General features: G+C 34.1%; 2 protein-coding genes and 1 long non-coding RNA gene across 5 annotated transcripts; 2 read left to right on the top strand and 1 right to left on the bottom strand.

Moving 5' to 3' along the window:
- The first annotated feature begins 1290 nt into the window (after positions 1-1290).
- Positions 1291-6848, top strand: LOC138336403 (uncharacterized). The gene is made up of 3 exons (XR_011210422.1): positions 1291-1451; positions 1625-1840; positions 6523-6848. It is a non-coding gene; the product is annotated as an uncharacterized lncRNA (long non-coding RNA).
- Positions 6849-8146: 1298 nt separating this feature from the next.
- On the top strand, positions 8147-11112 carry LOC138304993 (pancreatic secretory granule membrane major glycoprotein GP2-like). Its single transcript, XM_069245409.1, has 5 exons — positions 8147-8167; positions 8369-8633; positions 8951-9130; positions 9351-9421; positions 10561-11112. Exons 1-5 carry the CDS (start codon positions 8147-8149, stop codon positions 10621-10623), a joined length of 600 nt encoding a protein of 199 aa, XP_069101510.1. The 3' UTR covers positions 10624-11112.
- A 3881-nt stretch (positions 11113-14993) lies between these two features.
- Positions 14994-22208, bottom strand: LOC138336054 (uncharacterized). Of its 3 annotated transcripts, XM_069285328.1 has the most exons (3): positions 21930-22208; positions 21352-21572; positions 14994-20281 (listed from the first exon to the last, which is right to left on the bottom strand). In XM_069285328.1, exon 3 carries the CDS (start codon positions 20118-20120, stop codon positions 18063-18065), a length of 2058 nt encoding a protein of 685 aa, XP_069141429.1. In that variant the 5' UTR covers positions 20121-20281; positions 21352-21572; positions 21930-22208; the 3' UTR covers positions 14994-18062. The 3 variants fall into 3 exon arrangements, with proteins under 3 accessions (XP_069141429.1, XP_069141428.1, XP_069141430.1); XM_069285327.1 differs by lacking the exon at positions 21352-21572; XM_069285329.1 differs by lacking the exons at positions 21352-21572; positions 21930-22208 and adding an exon at positions 20546-20629.
- Between the last annotated feature and the right edge of the window lie 562 nt (positions 22209-22770).

The raw sequence follows: 22770 nt of genomic DNA, 5'->3' as shown, positions 1-22770 counted from the left end.
GACCCTTATATGTATGTGTCTTTATCAAGGTTTATACTTCGGTCGGTCATATAACTACCTAGTTTAGGAAAAAATATGATTGGCACTTTAAAATTAATTGACCAATCCACGCCGAGAAAACAAATTTGGATTGGTCAATTAATTTTAAAGTGCCAATCATGATGTTAATTGTTGTAGACGTCTATGATTTGACTCAACAACGGTTACCATAGAAACAAAATGGATGGACACGTGGTTGATAGAGTTTGACTACCAACTTTCAGTGAAATTGCCGATGAAATGCAAATAATAGTGAGAAGACAGTGGTGATTAGTGAGCATTTTCTCACAACGTATATTTGATATCGAGTTTGTTGGACGAAAATCATAACATGTAAAGTGCCGTTATATAAATGAAACGAATAGCTATTGCTTCTAATAAGGAAATAATTTATATAGGCTTTGTCTGTTATTCAATCCCTTTAAAATAACATATTGTCAATAAAATTTGTTGAAATAAATTGCAATATGATTCTCTTTTAGACATCTATTTGCTTAAATTATATGTCCGTTAAATTATGAAAGAATAACTACGGGAGTTTTATGTTAATATATATAAATATATTTATAATATAGAAATCCGCTGAATAACGGCAAGAGTAAAATTTCATATATGTATGAGTTGAGTTTTTACTTTTAATGGTTGTTTTTTCTTTAATGTACATTTTGTATACTGCAATTTACGTAATTTGCACACAATTTTAATCAATTACCACTTACATTCAATTGGAAACTTCCTGGTCTTATATTTACATATCGTATTTTTAAAACCGTAAAATTGATATCGCAATAAATCTCATTTTATAACAAGTATACGCCAATATTTTTATAACAAGTATACGCCAATACTTTTTCTCATGGATGGCTACATTGTCATGTATAGAATCATAAACTCAGAAATAAATTACCTTACTTCACTAAAATCAATAATATAATACATCACATATTATAAATTTGGCATGTGTAAACAGAACAAATTGTTTATTTTGTGCATTATATAAGATTTTATCCGTTTATTCAAGCAAGAGATTGCATAATTCATGAAATGTAAACATTAAATAACACTGTGGTACATGTAACAACAACACCAATGCAAAAGATGTCAACAATTATTCATTCAAGTAATTTATAGGTTTTAATACCCTCAGTTCGATGTGTTTTTTTGTGATGGCTCCTTCAGCTGAAAGAGGTATAATTATTTTGAGTATTTTCGAGTCTGGTCTAGCTTACTTGATTTAATGTATTAAATAAAATCAACTGAAGTATATACGCATTAAGCAAGTGTTTAACGTGTCTTGTTTTTAGTCCAAGATATACATCATATATATACAAGGTTCTATTGGGAGAAAATGTACAGGTGTTTATACTTGACGATGTTTTCTCTGTTCGTGCAGCCCTCCAGATCTCTTCCTGGTAAGATTTTCCATTTAATTAAAATGAGAAGTATTACACATTTCATTAACTTATGTCATTAACTCTTTCATTAAAAACAGTATAATTCTTAAAATTTCAATATTGTTTCTTCACAATTTTTTTCGATTGGTGATATTGTGGTCATTTGTTAGAACATAATTTTCACATTTCAGTAACGGATCCTTGTTCACCTGGTAGCCATACTGTCATCAGTTATGCAAAATACAGAGGAACGAATTGTTCATGCATTTCTAAAAAATGCATTGATGACAGATACATTGATTCAAGCCTTTGGTACAAAGCAGAGGGACTGAACGGAACCCTGTCGATGGCCACGAATCCAGTTGATGTGTTTTCATGCAGTACTAAATTACCAATATGGATGAACGGTAAGTGGTAAACTTCAATTGAATAGAACATCTCTTTTGTATTAACTGGAGAAGTATATATCACAACAGAATCATTGTTGTTGTATTTTTCTAAGTATAAAATCATGAATATGGTCCATACTGAATTTATTAAACATCACGATTCCTAAAATTTGGTAGGTGACTTTCAGAGTACCCAGAAAAAAACCAGTGCCATCGAAACTCTAGACCCTAACCATAACATAATACACATGATTCACTAAAAATGGACATAGTCGACATCCATAACCATAGTCTTATATAAATATAAAATATTTTTTAGTCAATACTCAGACATATGTACTTATTAATGTGTCCATTCCCATCGTTTCAGTATCAGATAAATTAGAGAAGTGTTCCAAGGCTACTCAATTAACACTAGGTGGTAAACCAATGTTATTCCTGCAGATTAATCCGGCAGCAATAACTAAAACAATGTGATTAATATAGATGCTTTTTGGTTGAGCTTTCGAATTTGCAAATTATATTGTTACTTCTGGAATCCTGGAAGTAAATTTTAAAGAAAGAGATAGTTTACAAGAGCCGTCAGAATCATTTTCATGTAAATGTATGTTACATTTTTGTATGTGGGCTGGGGCGAAATGTTGTTTTTCAGTTGATGTCGCTAGGAGAATAAAATGCATTTAAAATGAAATTCAGGAAGTTTAACCCAGAACATAGCCTCTAATTGGTTACTGTCACATCCTTTAAGAAACAGAGTGATGATAAATATATAATTATTTATATCAGATTATAAATTACGAGTGGCTATATCAAAATTAAGATGAATAGAACATAGTCATTTAGTACAATTTTGTTCTTTATAATAATTTATTATCAAAAGTCTCATTATACATTTACCAGACATGTATCCCATTACTATCTCTCTCCCTCTCTCTTTCTCTCTCACCATCTCCCTCTCCATAAAACTCCGACAATACTATTTTTTCATGAAAGTCCATTGAAAAAACAACACATTTTACAAAAAACAGAGGTATTTTCAAATATTGTTTAAAAATTCACGTAACATACATTTGTACGTTTCTGACATATTTAGGATGTATAATTGTGCAAAAGGCAGTAGTGAGTTGAGTAATTCTTATTTATTATTTATCTAAACAGTGACAATCTAACATACATAGACTTGTATTCTACGATTGTGTCAAATAAATTCCCTGTCATCATACGGAACTTGAGCTCGATAATTATTTCGTTCGAACGCAATAATTATTTCAATCGAATGCAATAATTTTAGCTCTAAAACAATAACACTTTCTAGGGAGACAATTCTAGATGTATCTCAACACAGAGGGCCATAATTATATATTCTACCACAATAGTCAGTGTTATTCAACTCTCAGGGTATCAAATAAACGATGCAGCTGTTGATTAACAATTTGTTTATACCACACGTGGTATAAACTCTGTACGCATTCTGATTGGTTGACACGGTGAACTTTGACCGAACTACGTCTTTCTGAGTGTCGTGTCATCATTTGTCAACGTCATCAATAATCGAGTGACGTCATGCTATGCTGTGATCGCCGCTTGACGCCAAAACTGCTGTTGGATAGCGTACTTATCCTCGTCGTATTTCTATCGGCTAAAAGCGGATATAATTGTGGTAGAAACAGGTCACACACGACTCGTGGTTGTTAGATATGGAATTTATTTCACACTCGTAAGTTATTTTTAAAAGTTACAAAAGACACTCGCTGCGCTTCCTGTTTAAAGGGTTTTAATATATCACTCTGATGTTTTGCATATTTGTAGTCGGTATAAAAGTCTACAACACTGCCAATTTTCAGGGCATATCTTCAAAATGGCTGAGTATTTTCCAAAAGCTCGTGTCTTTTTAGATATGGAATTTATTTCTCACTCGTGTGGAATAAATTCCATATCCAACAGCCACTCGTTGTGTAACCTTTATTTATCTACTAATCAATAGTTAATCAACTAATTTTAGAAAGTAAAATAGTGAATTTACCGGGTTTTCTACAACTTAAACGCTAAGTATTGAAGACAAATACTGAAACATAATACAAATTCACATTAGATATACAGTAAACTTTAAAATAATGGTTACAAAACAAACAATAGACTATATTAAATATATAACATTAATAATGTTAACACAAAACCACTTTTCATGACTAATTACAAAGAATATTGATATAATTTAATTGCAGACTGTGACATTTGAAATAGCCAAAGGTGAACCGTTGTTATTTTGTTCGAACGCAGTAATTGTTTCGTTCACACGCAATAATTATTTGGTTCCAACTCACTACTTTTTCGCTTCAATGCAATAATATTGCAAGGAGACACAACACGAACATAACACAGTCTCTCTAACCACGCACTTTATACACACGAAACACACTGCATACACGAGAGGCCGGTCTAAAATTAACATGATTGTTAATTAACTTAACTTAGTTTATTCAGAACGCAGGCACTATGTGTGCCTCTATATTTAGACGTAGTCCATATACTAATTTATACAAATGACGTTATAAAGTTTTTCTTGTGGCGGTACATCAGCGTTGTTTTGAATTTCATTTCTTCTCTATCCCAAAATTGTCCAAACGTTTTGCAAAAGTTTTTAGATAAGGCGACTGTATTACATTCTCAGGTAAAGAGTTCCAGTTGCCAACTATTCGCTGGGTAAACGGATATTTCCTCACGTCCAATCTGCACCTTGATATATCCAGGCTTAATGAATGTCCACGGGTTTGTTTCTCTTGTTTATATGACACAAGTCCCTGTGATACGGATGGATCATAGCCTCCTCTTAAAATAAAAAAAAATCAATCATATCTCCTCTATTGCGCCTATATACTAGGGACGGGAGATTTAGACATTTCAATCTTTCTTCGTATGAATAATTCTTCAATCCAGGCAGTAATTTTGTAGACAGCCTTTGAACGCTTTCTAAAGTTTCAATGTCTTGTTGCTTATTACGTTTTCATATGCACACTCCATATTCTTCTTCCTCGATGTCCCTCCAAACAAATGTATAATCAATACATGTATGTACATGCGGGAGCTGTGGTATGTCCCCTTCCGGCTCTCTTGTGAACACATCATTACTTAGAAGTCCACTAAAACGTTAGCCTTATAACACGTTAATCACAAACAAGCAATCACAGCTGTCTTATTTTGGAAATTGGCATTTGTATTGCAATGAAGGTGGATATACGTTTATTTAACTTCGGCATCGATATTTTTTTGGCTCTGGTCATTTTTTGTATTTACGTTTTATAATGTTACGGCTTTATTTCTCTCAATATGGTTACAAATGTAATCTGTGACACCATAGTTGACAGACATAAGTTTGTATCGTTTACAGGTAGATCATTTGTATGGTTCCATGTTACATAATTCATGTTTTCCAATCTATCACGGCAATCGTTAAAAAGTTTCAAAAGTAGTTTTTAATAAATTTGATGGACAATAAAAATGCCAATAAATATTCATTTTGATTTAACTTGTTAATTCTAGCAATTAGGTTCGACGTTCTTAACATCAAGCCGTTTTATATGGACGTGAGATAAAACTGTCATGTTCTTAATGTTTATATTCCATATGATCTTGATTTTAAAAAAACCAACAACTTAAATTTACCAGAAATGCAGGTCAAAATTCATGTGATGAAATCTTGACCTAAATTTTTGGTGAATTTCAGGTAAGATTTATACATACATGCACAATTTCCTAATCTAAAAGTGATTAGAAATTGATAAAAATTTCAGGTAAGGAACTGTGTATGTGTGTATAATTTTAGAACACAAACCTGAACAAAGAAACGATATCCTTCTTGAGACCACGTATTAGCCAATTGGATCACTGATAAATCATAGCATATGTAATACTAAAATTGCATTGTATCAAAAATATTAATCAGAAGGAAATTTAATTTCAAATAGTAAAATTAAATTATCATTTCTTTAAAGAAACAAACATAAGTTGTAACTACAGCATCTATTTATTTATTTGAAATATTCGAGACGTGATATGCTCATGCATTCAAATTGAAACATAAGGCCAAAAAAATGTCTGTTTAGGGTTACACGACCGACCCTAATTTTGGACCCCCGACCCTAATTTTTTTCCACTTTCTAGGATTTTTTTTTAAAGTCGGGAATTCCACCTCAGACTCTGGTTCCGGCCATTATTTTAGAGTGAAAGTTACTAAAAAAAACCAAAACATCCCGACCTACCGACACTACGTTTTTGCCATTGTAACCCTAAACACACATATTTTTTTTTTGGCCTAAGATATGAATTACCTGGATGGAACATATCTTTGATAATTTTTTTGTGATGTTAGGTCAAGTTTAGTGGGTTTTTTTAAATCAATTTCAGCATTCACGCACATTCATTTCTATATTGATTTCGACGACATTAGATATAGCTTTGAGTTTCATTTTTGTCAGATGATGGTCAAGGTCACCTTTGTTATTTTTAGAAAACCTTTGTTTGGAATCAATTGGCTTCCATTCTTCACTGATTTTCACTGCACAGCTTGTAGTTATAAATTAATTGGGGGTGGCGTATTCTAGTTTGACATTTATTTTTGTCAGCTTTAGGTCATTAATAGTTTACGGAAATCGACAGGGAATATGTTTTCCAACAAAAAACTCAGAATACTTGTTTAATAGGTACTCATCCCTATGCTGGTATCACGGTAAACAGAACCGGATGTGTGTCTGCTGGTCTGAACTTAACCTGCATAACCGAATACGCCATTCAAGTTAAAAACTGCAGTGGTTTCTATGTCTACCAAGTAGAACAACCGGATGGGAGCGAACGGGCTTATTGCTTTGGCAAGTACTTTCTTTAATTATCTATTAGATTACGTATACAGCTAAAATACATTAACGCAAACTGTCCCTTCTGTGACTTTAGAATGTTGCCGATATGTTGATATATAGAGAATACATGGTTAGTATCTTACAATAGAAGGTTTATTTCGGTGCGAGACTAAGGAAAGCCGAGATGACGAGGTTTTGCCGAGTTATCTCGGCTTTCCGTGTCGAGCACCAAAATAAAACTTGTATTGTAAAATACTAACCGTGTATTCTGTTTATCCTGCAACCATTAAGGCATTCAAACGAAAGCAAATTGACAGTTATTCACTTGGTTTCGTCATAGCGTGACGCTTCTTTGATGCGAAGGAAAAGAAACACTCACTAAAGCAAATGAGAATATAATCGTTTTTACTACAAAGGGAAAAATATAAGCGCATTCGCAAACAGTCCCAGTTATTCTTTTCAGTATGTTATGTAACTTGAACAAAATGAAAATACTAAAAAAAACAAATAATTAACAATTAAAGAATTACTTATATCATGAGCCAAGAAAAAGACGACACCGCCGTACGAGATTTTTCGATATCATGAAAATGACGATATTCCGGTGAATGTGACTCTACTTTTTAGCAGGAATGAATGACGTTTCATTCACCCGAAGGTTTAAGTTCTGGGTCAAGTAAGAAGAAGTTCCGTCACATGTAGAACAAATTCACGTGATCGTATTGACGGATAAAGCATTTTATATTGGTAGATAAGGCACAAGTCTATCCGACTGTTGTTATCGGTCAGTATCTGGGGCAGTTGCACGATAAAAACCTGTAGTGTACAAGTCGTGTGTGCAGTAATAATGCCATGTGAGGCTCATGACAAAAATATAGGTATATTCAAAAGACATGTGAAGCTAACAATAACATATCAGTTTAAAAATAAAATTCCTCAAATCCAAGAATATCACCTCATTAAATATAAGTTGGCATGGAAAGAGAGGATACCACTACTGTTTTCTGTAAATTTCAAATCGCGTATACCTAGCCCGCATATTTATTATTTTTGTCGTTTAACAAGTGCATTAAATGATACCGTTACGATCATATTCTTTATATGTTGAGGGAGGATAAAATAAGAAAAATTGTTTCTGTAAAACCTCTTATAGACCGGGAAACTTAGTCATTAGTGCCTAAGTAATTATCATCAAACAGGTTCTGGAACAAAAATGAACCCAGTGATATATGATTTCTAAATATCAAGGTATCACTGATATTAAAATGAATAGAATTGTGAAAGAAATTATTACAGATAAAACTAGAAGGAACAATCCTACCTACATGACTGTATAAACGTTCTTCTTTCAATAAATGTTTGCTTAAAACAAAAACTCGATTATATCAAAACAAATTACAATAAAATGATAACGTTTGAAAATACCAATCAAAAGATTTTAATAGTTTCAAAATTAATTTTGTAGGTGAAGATGAGTCCTGTCCACCAACAGGTAATTATCATATTCATACTATACTGGTGTTTCTACAATCACTTATGATGAATGATACTTCGGGTCTAATTTGGATAACTATAAGAAATATCAGTTAACTTTGTATCCATGTAACATTAATAAAAATTAAAAAAAAAAGTTAGTTCCCTTGGTTCATAAAAATAACTTATTTCCACTTTCCTTCGCTACGACATTTCAAAGTTGTTCCAAACGAAGAAATGTCCGTTTCATGATAATACAATTGTAATAATTGTAATTTTAGATCCATGTGCAGACTTTGAGCGAGCTGATCTCCCCGACGATGGACACAGGGCCGCTACATGCGCACCAAATGATCTGTGTGATAGTGACGTCAGTGGCTGGTACCGTGTACACAAAACTGATGATGAAGACTCGGCCATTCAGATGACCGATACATGTCCGGAACCTGGCAATTGTGGTGCGACATCTCCTATCTGGTTGGAAGGTAAAGCACTTATAAATTTGAAAATAAAATTTAAAGCTTTATTTTCCTATCAAGAAACCAAATACACATGTAGTTGTTTTGTCAATACAAGCGACATTTAAGTCAGAACACGCAATAACAGCAAAAATAGATATAAAATATTGTATATTTTCTTACATTAATTGCATTCTGATTACAAAATTAAACCAGATGTATTAAAATATCTAAGTGAAAATTTATCATTTGAAAAAAAAGAGAACCATATGAATCAAAGTTTCCATCGGTCTTGTCCCATCATTTTCAACATATTTGTATTGAAATGTATCGATGGTTGACAGACACTCACCCATCACCAGAAGACGGTATTGTTACCAGGTCAGCATGTGTACGAAATGAAACTGATTGTTGTGGAGAGAGATTCCAGATACAGGTCGTCAACTGTCAATCATATTATGTCTACGAGCTGAAGGCACGGTCAACCTGCCCGGAGAGATATTGCTTTGGGCATGTGAGCAATGGTGAGTACTTCGCATTGATTTTATCTTTTAGTTACAGTTCCATTTATTAATGAAAACCACTCACACAAAATATAGAAAGAAGAAACACAGGAAATAAATAAAAAATACACTTCTATTGCTTATATACACATATAACTGGTTAAAAGGGAAAAAGACACACAAACCAAGGATTCCTTGATTTTCAATATTTTTAACATCATTCATTTGATTCTCCATACAGGGAACAGCTGTCTCCAAGGAAACGACACCATAGTGGAAGGAAACAATGCAAACAGCTTGCAAGACAATACAGTAAGTGGTTAAGATAAACATTAAACATGCGAGTAACTGATTCTCTCATACCTTTGGGTATAATACTGGTTTATTGCATGCAATACTCTGAATGCCAGCTGCCCATGTAATGCGCCATTGCATTAACAAAATTATTCTTTTCTCGTTTAAAACATTTTCATTCAGAGACTATTAAGATTTTGTTAAAATGTAAGCAAACAACAGTTTTTTTATTAAAATATCCCATAACTTTCATGTATGAGCAAGGTAAAATTAGACAGTTATTCGTTATTCAGACGTAAACTATTTTGATGAATACATCCATATCAAATATAGTTTGATTTATGTTAATTTCTTTTATTACTAATGTAGCGTAGATATATATTTTACACTATTTCTTTATTAGTTGAAAAGTCATGGTTAAAATGTTTATTTGTGTTCTCAAAATAAGAGAGTTTTATACTATTTAGTTAATAAATTTGACCTGAGGTTGCTGTTTTCTTCAAACTTATCTCAAAATGGCGGGATATAATTGTAAAAATTCAATTAAACGTCGAAGTATGAGAGAAAAATATTATTTTGGATATGAAGGATAGAAATATTCTTCCCTCGAGATAGCAAAAAGCCTGGGGTTTTACAACATTTTGTGACCCTCGTGTAGAATTTACTATCCTTCATATCCACGTATGAAAGAGTCTTAAATAACAACATTAAAATCTTAAAAGTCTTAAAATTCCATTAAACGTCGAGGTATGAGAGAAAAATATTTTTTTTGTGGATATGAAGGATAGGGATATTCTTCCCTCGAGATAGCAAAAAGCTGGGGGTTTTACAACATTTTGTGACCCTCGTGTAGAATTTCCTATCCTTCATATCCACATATGGAAGAGTCTTAAATAACAACATGATTTAAACTAATTTAGTTATTGTTTTTGACTTTAGAACCCAGAGCAGCATAGATGAAATATGATAGTATATGAATAAAAACATATGCAGTAAACCATTTCCAGCTATTGTATAAATCAACAACACATTTCAAGCTAATTACAAGCACATCTAAGTTTGCAGAGTTGAATTTTGGATCATAACAAATTAACAAAAGTATTTATTTCGTTAAAATCTAGAAATTTATCTAGATCGTTGTTTGTGTGATTTTCCAGATACTGAAGACTGTATTGGCTTTCCAGTTTGTGATGTGGTTTGTGATGCGTTGTGGTGTCTGAAGATATATTAACATTGTGAGATCAATAGATAATAAAACAATTAATTCTTTGCCGTTATATTTCATGTCAGCTGTTTTAGCGTGTGATAATATCTATAGAGGATATATGTTGTATTATCCTCTCTTTAAATGTATGATCTACAAATGTCAGCGTTGAATATTTTTTTACAAGTTTTGTATAACAATGTAATATGCATTTTCCGTCCATAAAAAAATGTGAATCCTGTTACATTTTGCTTTTCTTCAGTGAATAATAGTTTTAATTACATTTTGTATCATAGTATCTAGTTACGAATATCAAGCTCTACCAATTGACCGTTGCGATATAATTCATTGTTATTTCTATGCATCAAGAAATGACAATTTAATGTACTGAAATGTGTTTGAAATAAATTATTTATACGTCAACGTAAATGGGATTATTCTCAATATATAACAGTATCTTTAAAGATGCATTAATTGAGGTTTTATAAAATCAGTAACTTGCATTTACATTGCATTTCTGCTGCTTTATTATATAAACATTACTGATTATATTTACAGATACAAGGTCAAAAATGAGACTGTCAACAGAAACCTCATACATCAATATCAAATATATTTCAAAATTATATTTACAAATATCATTTCATCAGTAGTTTAAAATTCAAGCATATTAATGAGCAGACCACATCTGTCTTCTGGTTATAAGAAACAGTCAGAGTAGCTGTTTCTCACATAGCTAGCCATGTAAGATAGAGTTGTCCCATGAAAGACAGCTATGTAAGATAAATCTATCTTACATAGCTGTGACGTCACAATTGAAAAAAACAATGAGATGACGTCATGTCAGCCAAAGTTGACGTCATTTTTCTTCTATTTCGATTGATTTGTCGGATTTATTTACCATTTCATTTGTTTAATTTGCATTTCAAACCGTTTTACCTAAGATTTCTTGTTTATATTTTCAATATAAACCAAAATTTGATGAGCTCTTTCGAATGACGTTCTTATTTTTAAAATCGATCGATTATTTAAGAAGTTAAGATTTTGTCACAAAATGGCTGCCTCCCTTTCGTGCAAATAATTCGACAAGCAATTTGAGAAAATAACTCTTTCATATGTAAATTATGTAGGATAGAACTATTCCACCCTCGGGTACAGAATTTTGGTCAGAAACCTCGGCAAGCCTCGGTTCACGTGATGAAATATTAACTGTATATAAATATTGATTGTATAACATCTAGGGAAATAATTTGCAAGGTGACTTCTGTCTCTTGTGCACGGTGCCTTGGTGGCCGAGTGGTTAAGATGTCCCGACATATTACCACAAGCAAGTTCGAATCCCATGTGGCAAATTCGCTAGGTACTGACCGTTTGTCGGTGGTTTTTCTCCAGGTACTCCAGCTTTCTCCACAATTAAACCTGACATTTCCTTAAATGATCCTGTCTGTTACATTGTAATAGGACGTAAAATAAAACGAAAGTTCTTGCTGTATTTATTATGCTTTCTAATTGACGGTGAAATTTAAATAAACTATATGAGCTGTACCAAAATAAAAATGGAGGATTATAGATTTTGGAAAGTGTAGCCAGCGGTATAGCCATTAATTTGATTCTTTAATGAAAAAAAAAGAACATTTATAGTATATATATCAATGTAAAGAAAGTTAATATTATTATCAACATTATGTATATTCCTGATGACTTGCTCTATAAGACACTAACTATTCAGTCAGGTATCGATTGCACGAGCAATTAATCCCTTTATTACACATTTATAGTGTCATTTATCGATAAAGGAACGTTACCCAAAATACTAGGTCAATTTACAAAATTTAATTTCTTTAATAGCTGCAACGCTTAAAATGGTATCTAACAATTAAATATAATAGTATTTGTTCAGTAATATCAATAGCAAAATGGAAACCCTACAGCTATATAGCTACCGAGATCTTTGTATATTTTAAGATATTTGGAAAAAAACCATGAAAATACTGACAGAAATTGTTTAAACACACGTGTAGATTTACAAAACACAATCCGTATTTGCACCAATAATGCGTGATTAAACCAAATATTAGGATTGTTTTTTCATTATATTTTTCGGGTTGTCTATGGTATATTTTCAAATTGCTTATTGTTGTTAAGCAAATCAAAAATAAGTCACGCGATTATTATTCAAAATTTAAACAAAATAATGTATGTTTTTGTGAGTTTGTCGAGTTTTATATCCTAATATAATTATGTGCACGGGAGTTAACTAGCTATAACAAACATAAACTTCGCGATCAATTATTGTTTTGATTGTACATATAGTAAACAGATTTAAAAACAGTTAAATGCTAATGTCACAACCATGGGACTGATTATCTTGTATTGGTTTCAAAGTTAAAAGTATTTATCTGTGTTATGTTTACTTACAGGTACGAACACGGTATACAACATTGTCTGTTAGCATTATGAAAATCAACGTTTCGTTAATTTTCCATTTGTTTTTTTATTTCAAATGGATTTTATTTTTCTCTTTACTTCATATACTTAATATTTCTTGATATTAATGAACATGGGTAGCTATACTGCCGGTGCCTAATTTTATTCCATCCCAACATATACACATTCAGAATTCATTCAGCTGGAAGTTGATGTCTATTTGTGTGGTGGATACAAGAGAAGAAAGCATTCGACTGTCTTATACACCTCCTACTTCATTAATGTATTTTACCATTTTTGTTTTCGGTCTATCGACGTTGATTAAGCAGCATATACCGTTACTATGACGTATAAACCTCAATGATGTACCTTCCTGGCAACATAATTAGATAGAGGCATAACGATGATAATAAAACACTAATTAGTTGGTTCCTGCTAAATATATGGTGGCCGCATGTTGACCGTCAGCTTTCTATAAATTAGTCTGGCTTTAAGATTTCCATTTGTAAAGAGAAAGGAAGCTGATAGATGTGACCATGGGGTATTACCAATGACGGGAGATCATTATTCCTTACAAAAGGGTTTCTCATACTCGAAGGAGAGGACAAAGAAGTCACGAAATTAGTAATTTGATCCATTATTGTATTCAATAACATCGATGAGAAAAGTTTCATTGAAGACAATATAATGGAAGAACCTTTTATCATACTGATATAAAATATAATTATTTATATTCTAGATTTGTTTGGATTTGTTTATTCAGCAATCCCTACTTGGTCATATGTAGTCCGACTTCTTTAAAAATGGCATCGCGGTTTCTGCTGTATTGGAAAGTCTTGTATTTTGGTGTCTATCCTCCGACCGCATTGTTCAGTATTGTGGTAAACGGAGTGTTAATGCACGCCATGAGAAGGAATGGTAAGTGGGGTACTACCTCTATAACATTCTTCGTCCTGACGTCATCCGATCTGGTTCACGCACTGTTGGCAATTTTCGGATCAGCTTCACGTGCTGTAATGCATCTTGATAGAACTGTTCTAGACAGTCTTTACTCGATCGTGATACCAGTATTTTACTTTTGTATATACTTTATACCTCTTTACTTTTCAAAAGTGTTACTCTCAATCATGTCAATTGAACGATATATCGCGATTCGCTACCCAGGAAGATTCCAACATATATGGACAAGGAGACGTTTAGTGTTTATGATCTTGGGCAGTTTGGGATAAATTGTGGTACTCCAGATGCAACACATTCTCCACATGTCATATTCTATCAAAATAAACGACACGTCGTTAACAGCTGTCCAAGTTATCATCACCGATCAATCACTTTCCTTCATAGCAGTCGAAGTAAACTTTATAATACTTGAATTCCTGCCAAATATCATCATGTGTACATTTGGGCTGGCAGTTGTTGTGATGATACGGCGTCGCAAACGTGTCCTGACGGTGGTGTTCATCTAAAGTAATCAACTTTACAAATACAGCAGCATTCTTGAAAGAATCATCAGGAGTTGAACACAGATACTGGGAAGGTAATGTAGACAATCAAATAGAAGGCTCAATATCAAGTGCATATCAAAATGCATGCTCCAGCCACGTTTCAAACATTCAAACTATCAGTGATAATATCGGAATTCCTGTATGTAATATAATGACAATCGAGTCATCAGATAGACAGGAGCCAAAATCATCACGTCCCGGTCAGACGAAAACAAACCTAAAACCGCAAAGAGATTTCAACCAATCATCCCGGATAGCAATAACGCTGCTGATCATGATTTTGATAACAATATGTCTGTTTTTCCCAGGGAGAATAGTGACCCTGGTAATACCAGATTTCTCAGAAACTGAAGTTTCTTTTGTTGAACTGGACTTTCTGCTTGGCTTGATGTATTACGCCGAATTGGTAAATTCCTTTCTTAATTCAATAGTGTTTGTGTTCAGAAGTACAAAGTACAGACAAATCGTAAAAGGTATTATGAAATCTTAAAATATTTTAATTTCGTGTATTTGAATTATTAAACAGACAACAAAGTTTCAAAGTTTCAATATCTTGATTTCAACAAAATGAAGAAGAGTTTGGGTGTTTGGTAATTCACACCGGATACATATTAATAAGTAATGACGTTTACTGCGATGCCTTTCTAAGCTTATATAAGTCAAAAAATACAAAAAATGTAACATTTAATGAACAATGAAAATTTAACCTCAAACTCGTGGAAATCCTCCATTAATGTTTCGTTTGCGATAGAAAAAATATCAAATTTCAGCAATAATGTACATGTGTATTAAGAAGAGAAACATTTCATGGTCATTATTTATTAAATATTACGATATTACTGTAAATAAATATAATATAGAGTTACAAGACCCCAGTGTTTGGTATTGTATTGTATTATATTGTATTGTATTGTGATCCATGAATTAACTACTGAACATGTACATACACTTGTATTTTAGTGGTATTCTAGTCTAGTCATCTTACGTTTAACCTCAAAGTAATAGTTTAGGGATGTGACTTGTTTCACTAGGGTTAGAGATGTGACATGTTGCTGTTCCGCTAGGGTTAGAGATGTGACATGGTGCTGTTCCGCTAGGGTTAGAGATGTGACTTGTTCCTGTGTCGCGAGGGTTAGAGATATGACCTGTTGATGTGTCTCTGAGGTTAGAGATGTGACATGTTGCTGTTTTGCTAGGATTAGTGTTGTGGCTTATTGCTGTTTTGCTAGGGTTAGTGTTGTGGCTTATTGCTGTTTTGCTAGGGTTAGTGTTGTGGCTTATTGCTGTTTTGCTAGGGTTAGTGTTGTGGTTTATTGCTGTTTTGCTAGGGTTAGTGTTGTGGCTTATTGCTGTTTTGCTAGGGTTAGTGTTGTGGCTTATTGCTGTTTTGCTAGGGTTAGTGTTGTGGTTTATTGCTGTTTTGCTAGGGTTGAAGATGTGACCTATTGCGGTGTAGCTAGGTTTAGGAATGTGACTTGATGATGTGTCGCGAGGGTTAGAGATATGACTTGTTGCTGTTTCGCTAGGATAGGGTTGTGGCTTGTTGCTGTTTTGCTAGGGTTAAAGATGTGACCTATTGCGGTGTAGCTCGGGTTAGAGATGTGACCTGTTGCTGTTCCGCTAGGATAGTGTTGTGGCTTGTTGCTGTTTTGCTAGGGTTAAAGATGTGACCTGTTGCGGTGTAGATAGGGTTAGAGAATTGACATGTTGTTGTTTCCTTAGAGTTAGATATGTGACCTATTGTTGTGTCGATAGGGTCAGGGTTGTGACCTGTTGCTATGTCTGAGGTTAGGGATGTGACTTGTTGCTGTTTCGCTAGGGTTAGAGATGTGACTTGTTGCTGTTTCGCTAGGGTTAGAGATGCGACTAGTTGCTGTGTCTCTGAGGTTAGTGATGTGGTTTATTGCTGTGTCTGAGGTTAGGGATGTGACTTAATGCTGTATCTCTGAGGCTAGGGATGAGTCTTGTTGTTGTGTTTCTATGTTATAAATGTTATTAATACATTTCTTTCATGCAATTAAGCTTTTTGAGACATTAATAAGTACCTACTTGCTTGCGATTAGACAGTGTTTTTATTGCGTTGAAAGTGGTATGACCGCCTTTGGATATAGACATATTCATTGCAGGGTGTTAGCAAAACAAACAGAATATGTATATCCTTCGTTTGCAAAACCCCATTATTTTGTAAGTATAACCAATCTCAAATCTGTTATTACATGAATATAAACATATAAAATAAAATAAATACAAATTACCATACTTCGTTTTAGAGGAACATTATTTAAGAACATTCTCAGAAAAAGCATAAATAGACCAAAACACTTCTCTGTTCACTTCTATAAACAGTTATGCCAACCACAACCACATTGATATAACTACACTCCTCCAAGGATGTCCTGACTCTAACCTCCAAATAAACTACTACTTGAAGACATTCATAGCTTTATTGGAAAAACTCACCGTTTTAATTTATATATGAATTAAAGCCAGGTTAAAAAAATTAGATAAATGATACATTTTAAAAATAATGTTTTGCATTATTTTTCATTTCATATTTATGTCTAATTTGTCTCATTGTTTTTCTTCACACTTTTGCCACCGTTGGGGAGAACCTATATAGGCTTTGCCTGTTGTTTAATCCATTTGACATGTAAAATCTTTGTCCATTAAATTTGATGAAATGAAGCAGTAACAGACTATGACTATGTAAATCCAAGATGGCTGCCTGTGGCATATCATGTCCCAAAATGCAATATGAAATATCTTCGGAATACCTATATAATTTAAAATTTGAGAATGGAATTCAGTACATATTGAGAAATAGCGGTAATTGAATAATGTACCGACGAATTGCAATATTCAATATTAGTAGGCTAAGTCACCTAGACATCTAATACGTTGAAGAATTAAACTCTTCATTGCTAGTCATCTACTGAAACCAAGGATTTATAAGTGAAAAGGATTTGTCACTGTCTCTTTACACCACGCGAGATGCCTATGAACCGGGAATAAAAAAAATCTCAATAAATACTTGTCTTATCGAATCGAATCGAAACACTTATGTAAAGCTTAATTAATTTCACGATGTCTAGTTCTCGGATTAAGGACGGAAGCTTTAGAGGAAACAGCTTCTGAAATGACGGCCCGCGTCAGAAAGTAAGGCGGTAATCCTCGCACTCACAAGCTACATCAAAGTTTCCGTCAGCGGATATCAAAGGATAGTCAGTCGTCTCCAAACGTCACTGTCAGTGCACAAACACAAAAACGCTCGCGACATATTCTCCCAAATCCCTGAGTGACAATTCCTTCTTGCTTATAAATCCTTGACTGAAACAAGTCTCTCGGTATGAAGCTGAGATCATCGCTTGATTGAACTCTTCTGGTTAGACATTTAATATAACGACACGGGTCATTTAATATGACACTCAGTACAGTACAGAGTGTTTAACATTTAAACGTGTAATCAACCATTAGCATTGAGAAAGATCAGTATGACTCTTGGCACAGGAAACATATTCTGACCTTACATAGTGTTTGGATATAACTGTGACGCATACATACATAAATACACTATAGCAATCCTGTCAATGGCAGGGTTGAAATAGCGATATGGAGACTTCGACTGTGCAGATTCCAGGTAAGCCCTGATCGCCATGTGAAAATCGCCGAGTATTTGATAACATATCCCAAGAAGTGTATTGGTTATCCAGTAAAGCTGTCCTCCCTGGTACTTGTCATGCTGAACTTGTATGAGGTTGCGAAGTGCTTCATCTCGTCCGCTAGTATTTCCAAGCTCATGGTAACACAAGAAGTTCAGAAACAATACGTATGGCAAGGGTGGTATGTATAGGAATGTGGATTTCATGGACATTTCTAGACATAGATGTGAAAGGGACACGTCAATGTGAGACAATGCGATGACATTTATGTAAATTTTACAGAGAATTTGGAGAATCTCTATTGAACCACCGCCAGGTCTGTGGCACAAATAGTGTTGTTGCAAAGTTGAGTATAGAGAGAGCGGAAAACCGCCGTTGTAACACGAAACCAGTTTCCTTACTTGTCTACAGATTTCGAGGCATTTGATGAAATTTCCAGTCATGAAGTGAAATGTTGCTAAATGCATCACATCAGTACCCATTAAAGCATTTGGAGATATCCAGTACCTACATTTCCTCAAATTCGTGTACCTATTCTTGTTGCTCGAAATATCCCTACTATTGAGCACATCTTCGGAGATCAATTCTGATGCAATACATCTAAGGTTACACATTGCACCGAAGTATGTGTAAACTTCATCAAAATCGGATTTCGACACAGACAATAAATCAAACGCCTTGATGTCTCTTCTGTGGAAATTATAAGGACTGTGGATTAAAGCTTCAAACATTGCATGATGTCTATGTAAAAGTCTTTCTTGTTCAGACAGGGGGCGTGAAAGGTTGGTATCACACAAATCCTCCCAGATTGAAGGTTTGAAGAAGTTCCCTAATGAGAGGCACAACCATTTCTTCTGGTGACAGTGTTCCAAAATACACAGTAACATTTGCTGATGCAGTCCGTGTACTTTCCTCTTGAACATGTTGTTGGCTGGGATGAAGTAATTTGGGCAGAATCCTGCTCTAACCCACCCAATCAGAATATTGAAGCAAAACCAAAAACAATAAAAGATGTTTTTGTCTTGCCAGAAGATTTCTGTTGTATCCTCTATAGCATAAAACATGACTGTTTTCATGAAATAAGAGCACAGGATGTCATCATCACCAATGGTTTCCTTTAATGTCTTTTTTATTTGTTTCAAAAAATATTTAAGCAACGCGTACACTTTAACTTGGACATAGCTAAAGGAGTGAACTAGACACTTTTCCGCAGCTGCAAATGAAATCCTCCATTGAAGAAACGTATCATTTGAACATTTGTCTCCAACAGGGACCATATGACATCCACTTTTCACAATCTTTTCTATTAAGGTTTGATCTGGCCATCCATACAGACGCGGCCGTGTAAGCCATTCCTCTGCCTCCCTTGACCAAATATAGCACGGAAAACAATTAACAATGTCAAACTCATTACGAAGGGCACTGCATGTAGTACTGGGTCCATTTGTTGCAAATTCCATACCCATTGTGGGGACTTGAGATTTTGCACACTGTTCTCTGTACATATCACTTGAAATAAATGTTTTATTATTTACTATAACTAATGAATCATAAAGCTTATGTGTAACTATGCCTGTGAGTTGGCCCACCTCCAAGTGAACATATCCAGGTCCACCGTCGACTGCCTCCCTAATGTAGAGAATGGTTTTGTTTGCCAGGTACCGGGGGATACGCTGATCAGGGTACATGACTACCACATTTTTATCTACAAACATAAAGTCCGTATCTGAACCTTTCTGGTCACATCCTTCACCATAACTTCCGGTGTGAATAACACCAATTTCACCAGAACTTGATATGCATTCTCGTATGACTGTTGCTTTTCTCTTGATGTTAAGTGTCTCCTCTGAGAAAAGAAACCTCCTCTCCAGTACTGTTGATAGTTGTACAGACATCCGTTCACTGTCTGTGGAGTTCATCATGATCAGTTTAGTACGTCCGATATCAACCAGGGTCAGGTAACAACGTTCTAGGTGTAAAACAGACAAACCATCGACCACACGTGCGTTTCAAACACAGAGGTGTTTGGCTGTTGGTATTCTCTATCGTAACATCTTCATGGTAACATTCTGCTGTGATTGATCTGAGGACAAAAAAGAATATTTAGGATGCCATCTCATTGACAGATATTATGAAGACATGTGGGTAACTGTAGTTACGTTCTACAAACGTAGTGACCGGTGATCTAGGTCAGATTCCGTATGCACCAGTGTACATGTGTGTATGTTAATGCTAGCCGGTTTATAAGATAAAATAAAAAAATACTTTTTTCACAAGCGCAGATATTGGATTTGAATTTCCTGACTTTATTTATTAGAATGCAGTTTCATTGGCTAAGCGACATCACCATAGTGGCTAGATCAAATTTCCAGTTGACAGCCATCTTTAATTTCTTCAGCAGCTCCAGAAAATTTCTGCATATAGATAATGGGAAACAATTTTGAACCCTCCCACCTCAACCCATATAATTCATGCACTGGTTTGCTGAGATGTTGCAAATGCAAACTGTTGAAATTGTATTTGTTTGTCATATAATATAAACTTCAGATGTCTATAGATATAAACTTTGGATGTCTATACGTGTGTTTTTCATAATAATTCAAATTGTTATATGTGTGTTTGTCATATACATATCTTATCAGTTGGTTTTGCTATTAATAAGGACACTTTTTCTGTCCTTTTGTTTCAGGACGCTCTTTTACACTATTTTCAACTGTACGTCTCTATAAAAGAAGAAAATAACCGTGCATTTGACCATTTGGATAATAACTGACCACATGTTCTGATTTCGACAATGGAAAACTGAGTCACTTAATTTGGGAAACAAACAATTACAAAACACACTTAAATTAATCCACATTATTCGCTCGAACAAATCAAGATTATATAAATAGAATTAGTCTAAACTAGTGACCTATTCCGTCTTTGCATATCACAGAGTTAGCTCCCTTGCGGGTAGGTATCGATTGTTACGTCATTATTTTGTGAGCGCAATTCACGTCGGTTTCTCCGCAAAACTATGACATTACACTCGCAAACACATGACGTCACCACCAATACCTACCCACAAGGGCAGATAACTCTGTAATATGCAAATACAGAATATACATGTATGTATGTATTTGTTAATTTAAAGAAATCTTTCTCCATTACCATTTATATCTCTTTCACCCTCCTTATGTGTATGCTTATATTGTGGTCAATGCCCATTGTGTGCCTGTGAAGGAGATCCTATGTGTGAACCCGACCCATGAAAAGTCGTATACTGATGAGCTCAATCATGACCAGCGTAACAATGGTTCTCATGTCTATATTGAAATGAGACCCCTCAAGCCGCAGTCATTCACACTCAGCCATGTCAAACGATCCTCTCGCTTCAAATGGAAAGTAAAAACGATCACGTCTTCCACCAAGGAAGCCTATTATCTATAAACGACTCTAATGTCAACAAACCTTTTTTTTCGCGCACAATTGAATATCGAGTATTGACGACATGACAAGTCCAATATTTTTTTTTAAACTGTAACACGAGAAATTAAATCGACTTAGAAAAGATTATTAGGCACGGAAACTCGAAATCAAGTGGCCACAAAAATAAGTTGGTATACACAATACATATGGTATCGATACGCATTAAAAAGGCTTTGAATAGTAGAACATCTGATATCATGCATATTGTTTTACATAAATGTCAACCATTGTTATATATTAGGGCCTGATAGAACACTTACCGGACAATGGTGCTAGACTCTGCTGTAGAGCATAATCATATATATCAGAACCGGTCCATCGTATAGTCTGTTCATAATAACCGGTCCATCTATTAATGTATCAGAACCTGTCCATCTTGTAGCATCTTCATGATTACCAAGCGTGGCCCGCATTGTAATCTGTAATTCGCTTCAGGACTTCGATGTTTCCAATTCAATACATTGTATTGAAGTTAAAAACCATGAGAATCTTTATGTAGTATTACTCTGAAGTGTTCCACATGATATAAATGTCCAAATATAAATTGAGTTTCAAGTAGTGTAAGTACTATCATACGTATATGGCCAAATATGGGGTTCACACGTGCTTGTTTCCTCGTTTAAGGTTTTTCCTAAACTCAAGGAAGTTTTCTTAATATGTACTTAAGTATTACACTTTAAGACATTTTTTTGTGTCAGGATCAGATCTGTATTATTAAGTGTCTCCTTCTCTCAATTAACGAATGTTTCCTCGTAGATAGAGATATTTAAAAAAAACAGGTAATGATATTTCATTAAAAATAAGTTATTTTGTAAAAACACTAATTGTTTTTCTACCATAATACGTCGTTTTATTTTACTCTCAGACCATTCCATAAATGTGTTGGGTGTTGGATAAATATATTGATATTCCAGTTGTAGAATAACACCTTCAAGTCTTTTGATTGGATGAGATTTTAAACCCGCACTACTTTTTTTTTCTCATAGTCACTTCACAAATTGTTAATGTCCTCGATCATCGAATGATGGCGGGAATTTAGATGCCACTCTGCCCTGAATGTAGTTCGTCAACGATTAGTTAATTGTTCAAGTATCTATAGAA

This window comes from Argopecten irradians, chromosome 12 (genome assembly GCF_041381155.1).
Source record: "Argopecten irradians isolate NY chromosome 12, Ai_NY, whole genome shotgun sequence".
NCBI classification, from domain to species: Eukaryota; Metazoa; Mollusca; class Bivalvia; order Pectinida; family Pectinidae; genus Argopecten; species Argopecten irradians.
This window is presented reverse-complemented; position numbering and strand designations above follow the sequence as displayed.

Bases quoted from the DNA above. Each gene is read 5' to 3' on its own strand.
- LOC138336054 (XM_069285328.1), bottom strand. From the start codon at position 20,120: ATGATGAACTCCACAGACAGTGAACGGATGTCTGTACAACTATCAACA.
- LOC138304993 (XM_069245409.1), top strand. From the start codon at position 8,147: ATGAGTCCTGTCCACCAACAG. The intron at 8,168-8,368 runs GTAATTATCATA...GACATTTCAAAG, and splicing joins TGAGTCCTGTCCACCAACAG to TTGTTCCAAACGAAGAAATG. The intron at 8,634-8,950 runs GTAAAGCACTTA...GATGGTTGACAG, and splicing joins ATCTCCTATCTGGTTGGAAG to ACACTCACCCATCACCAGAA.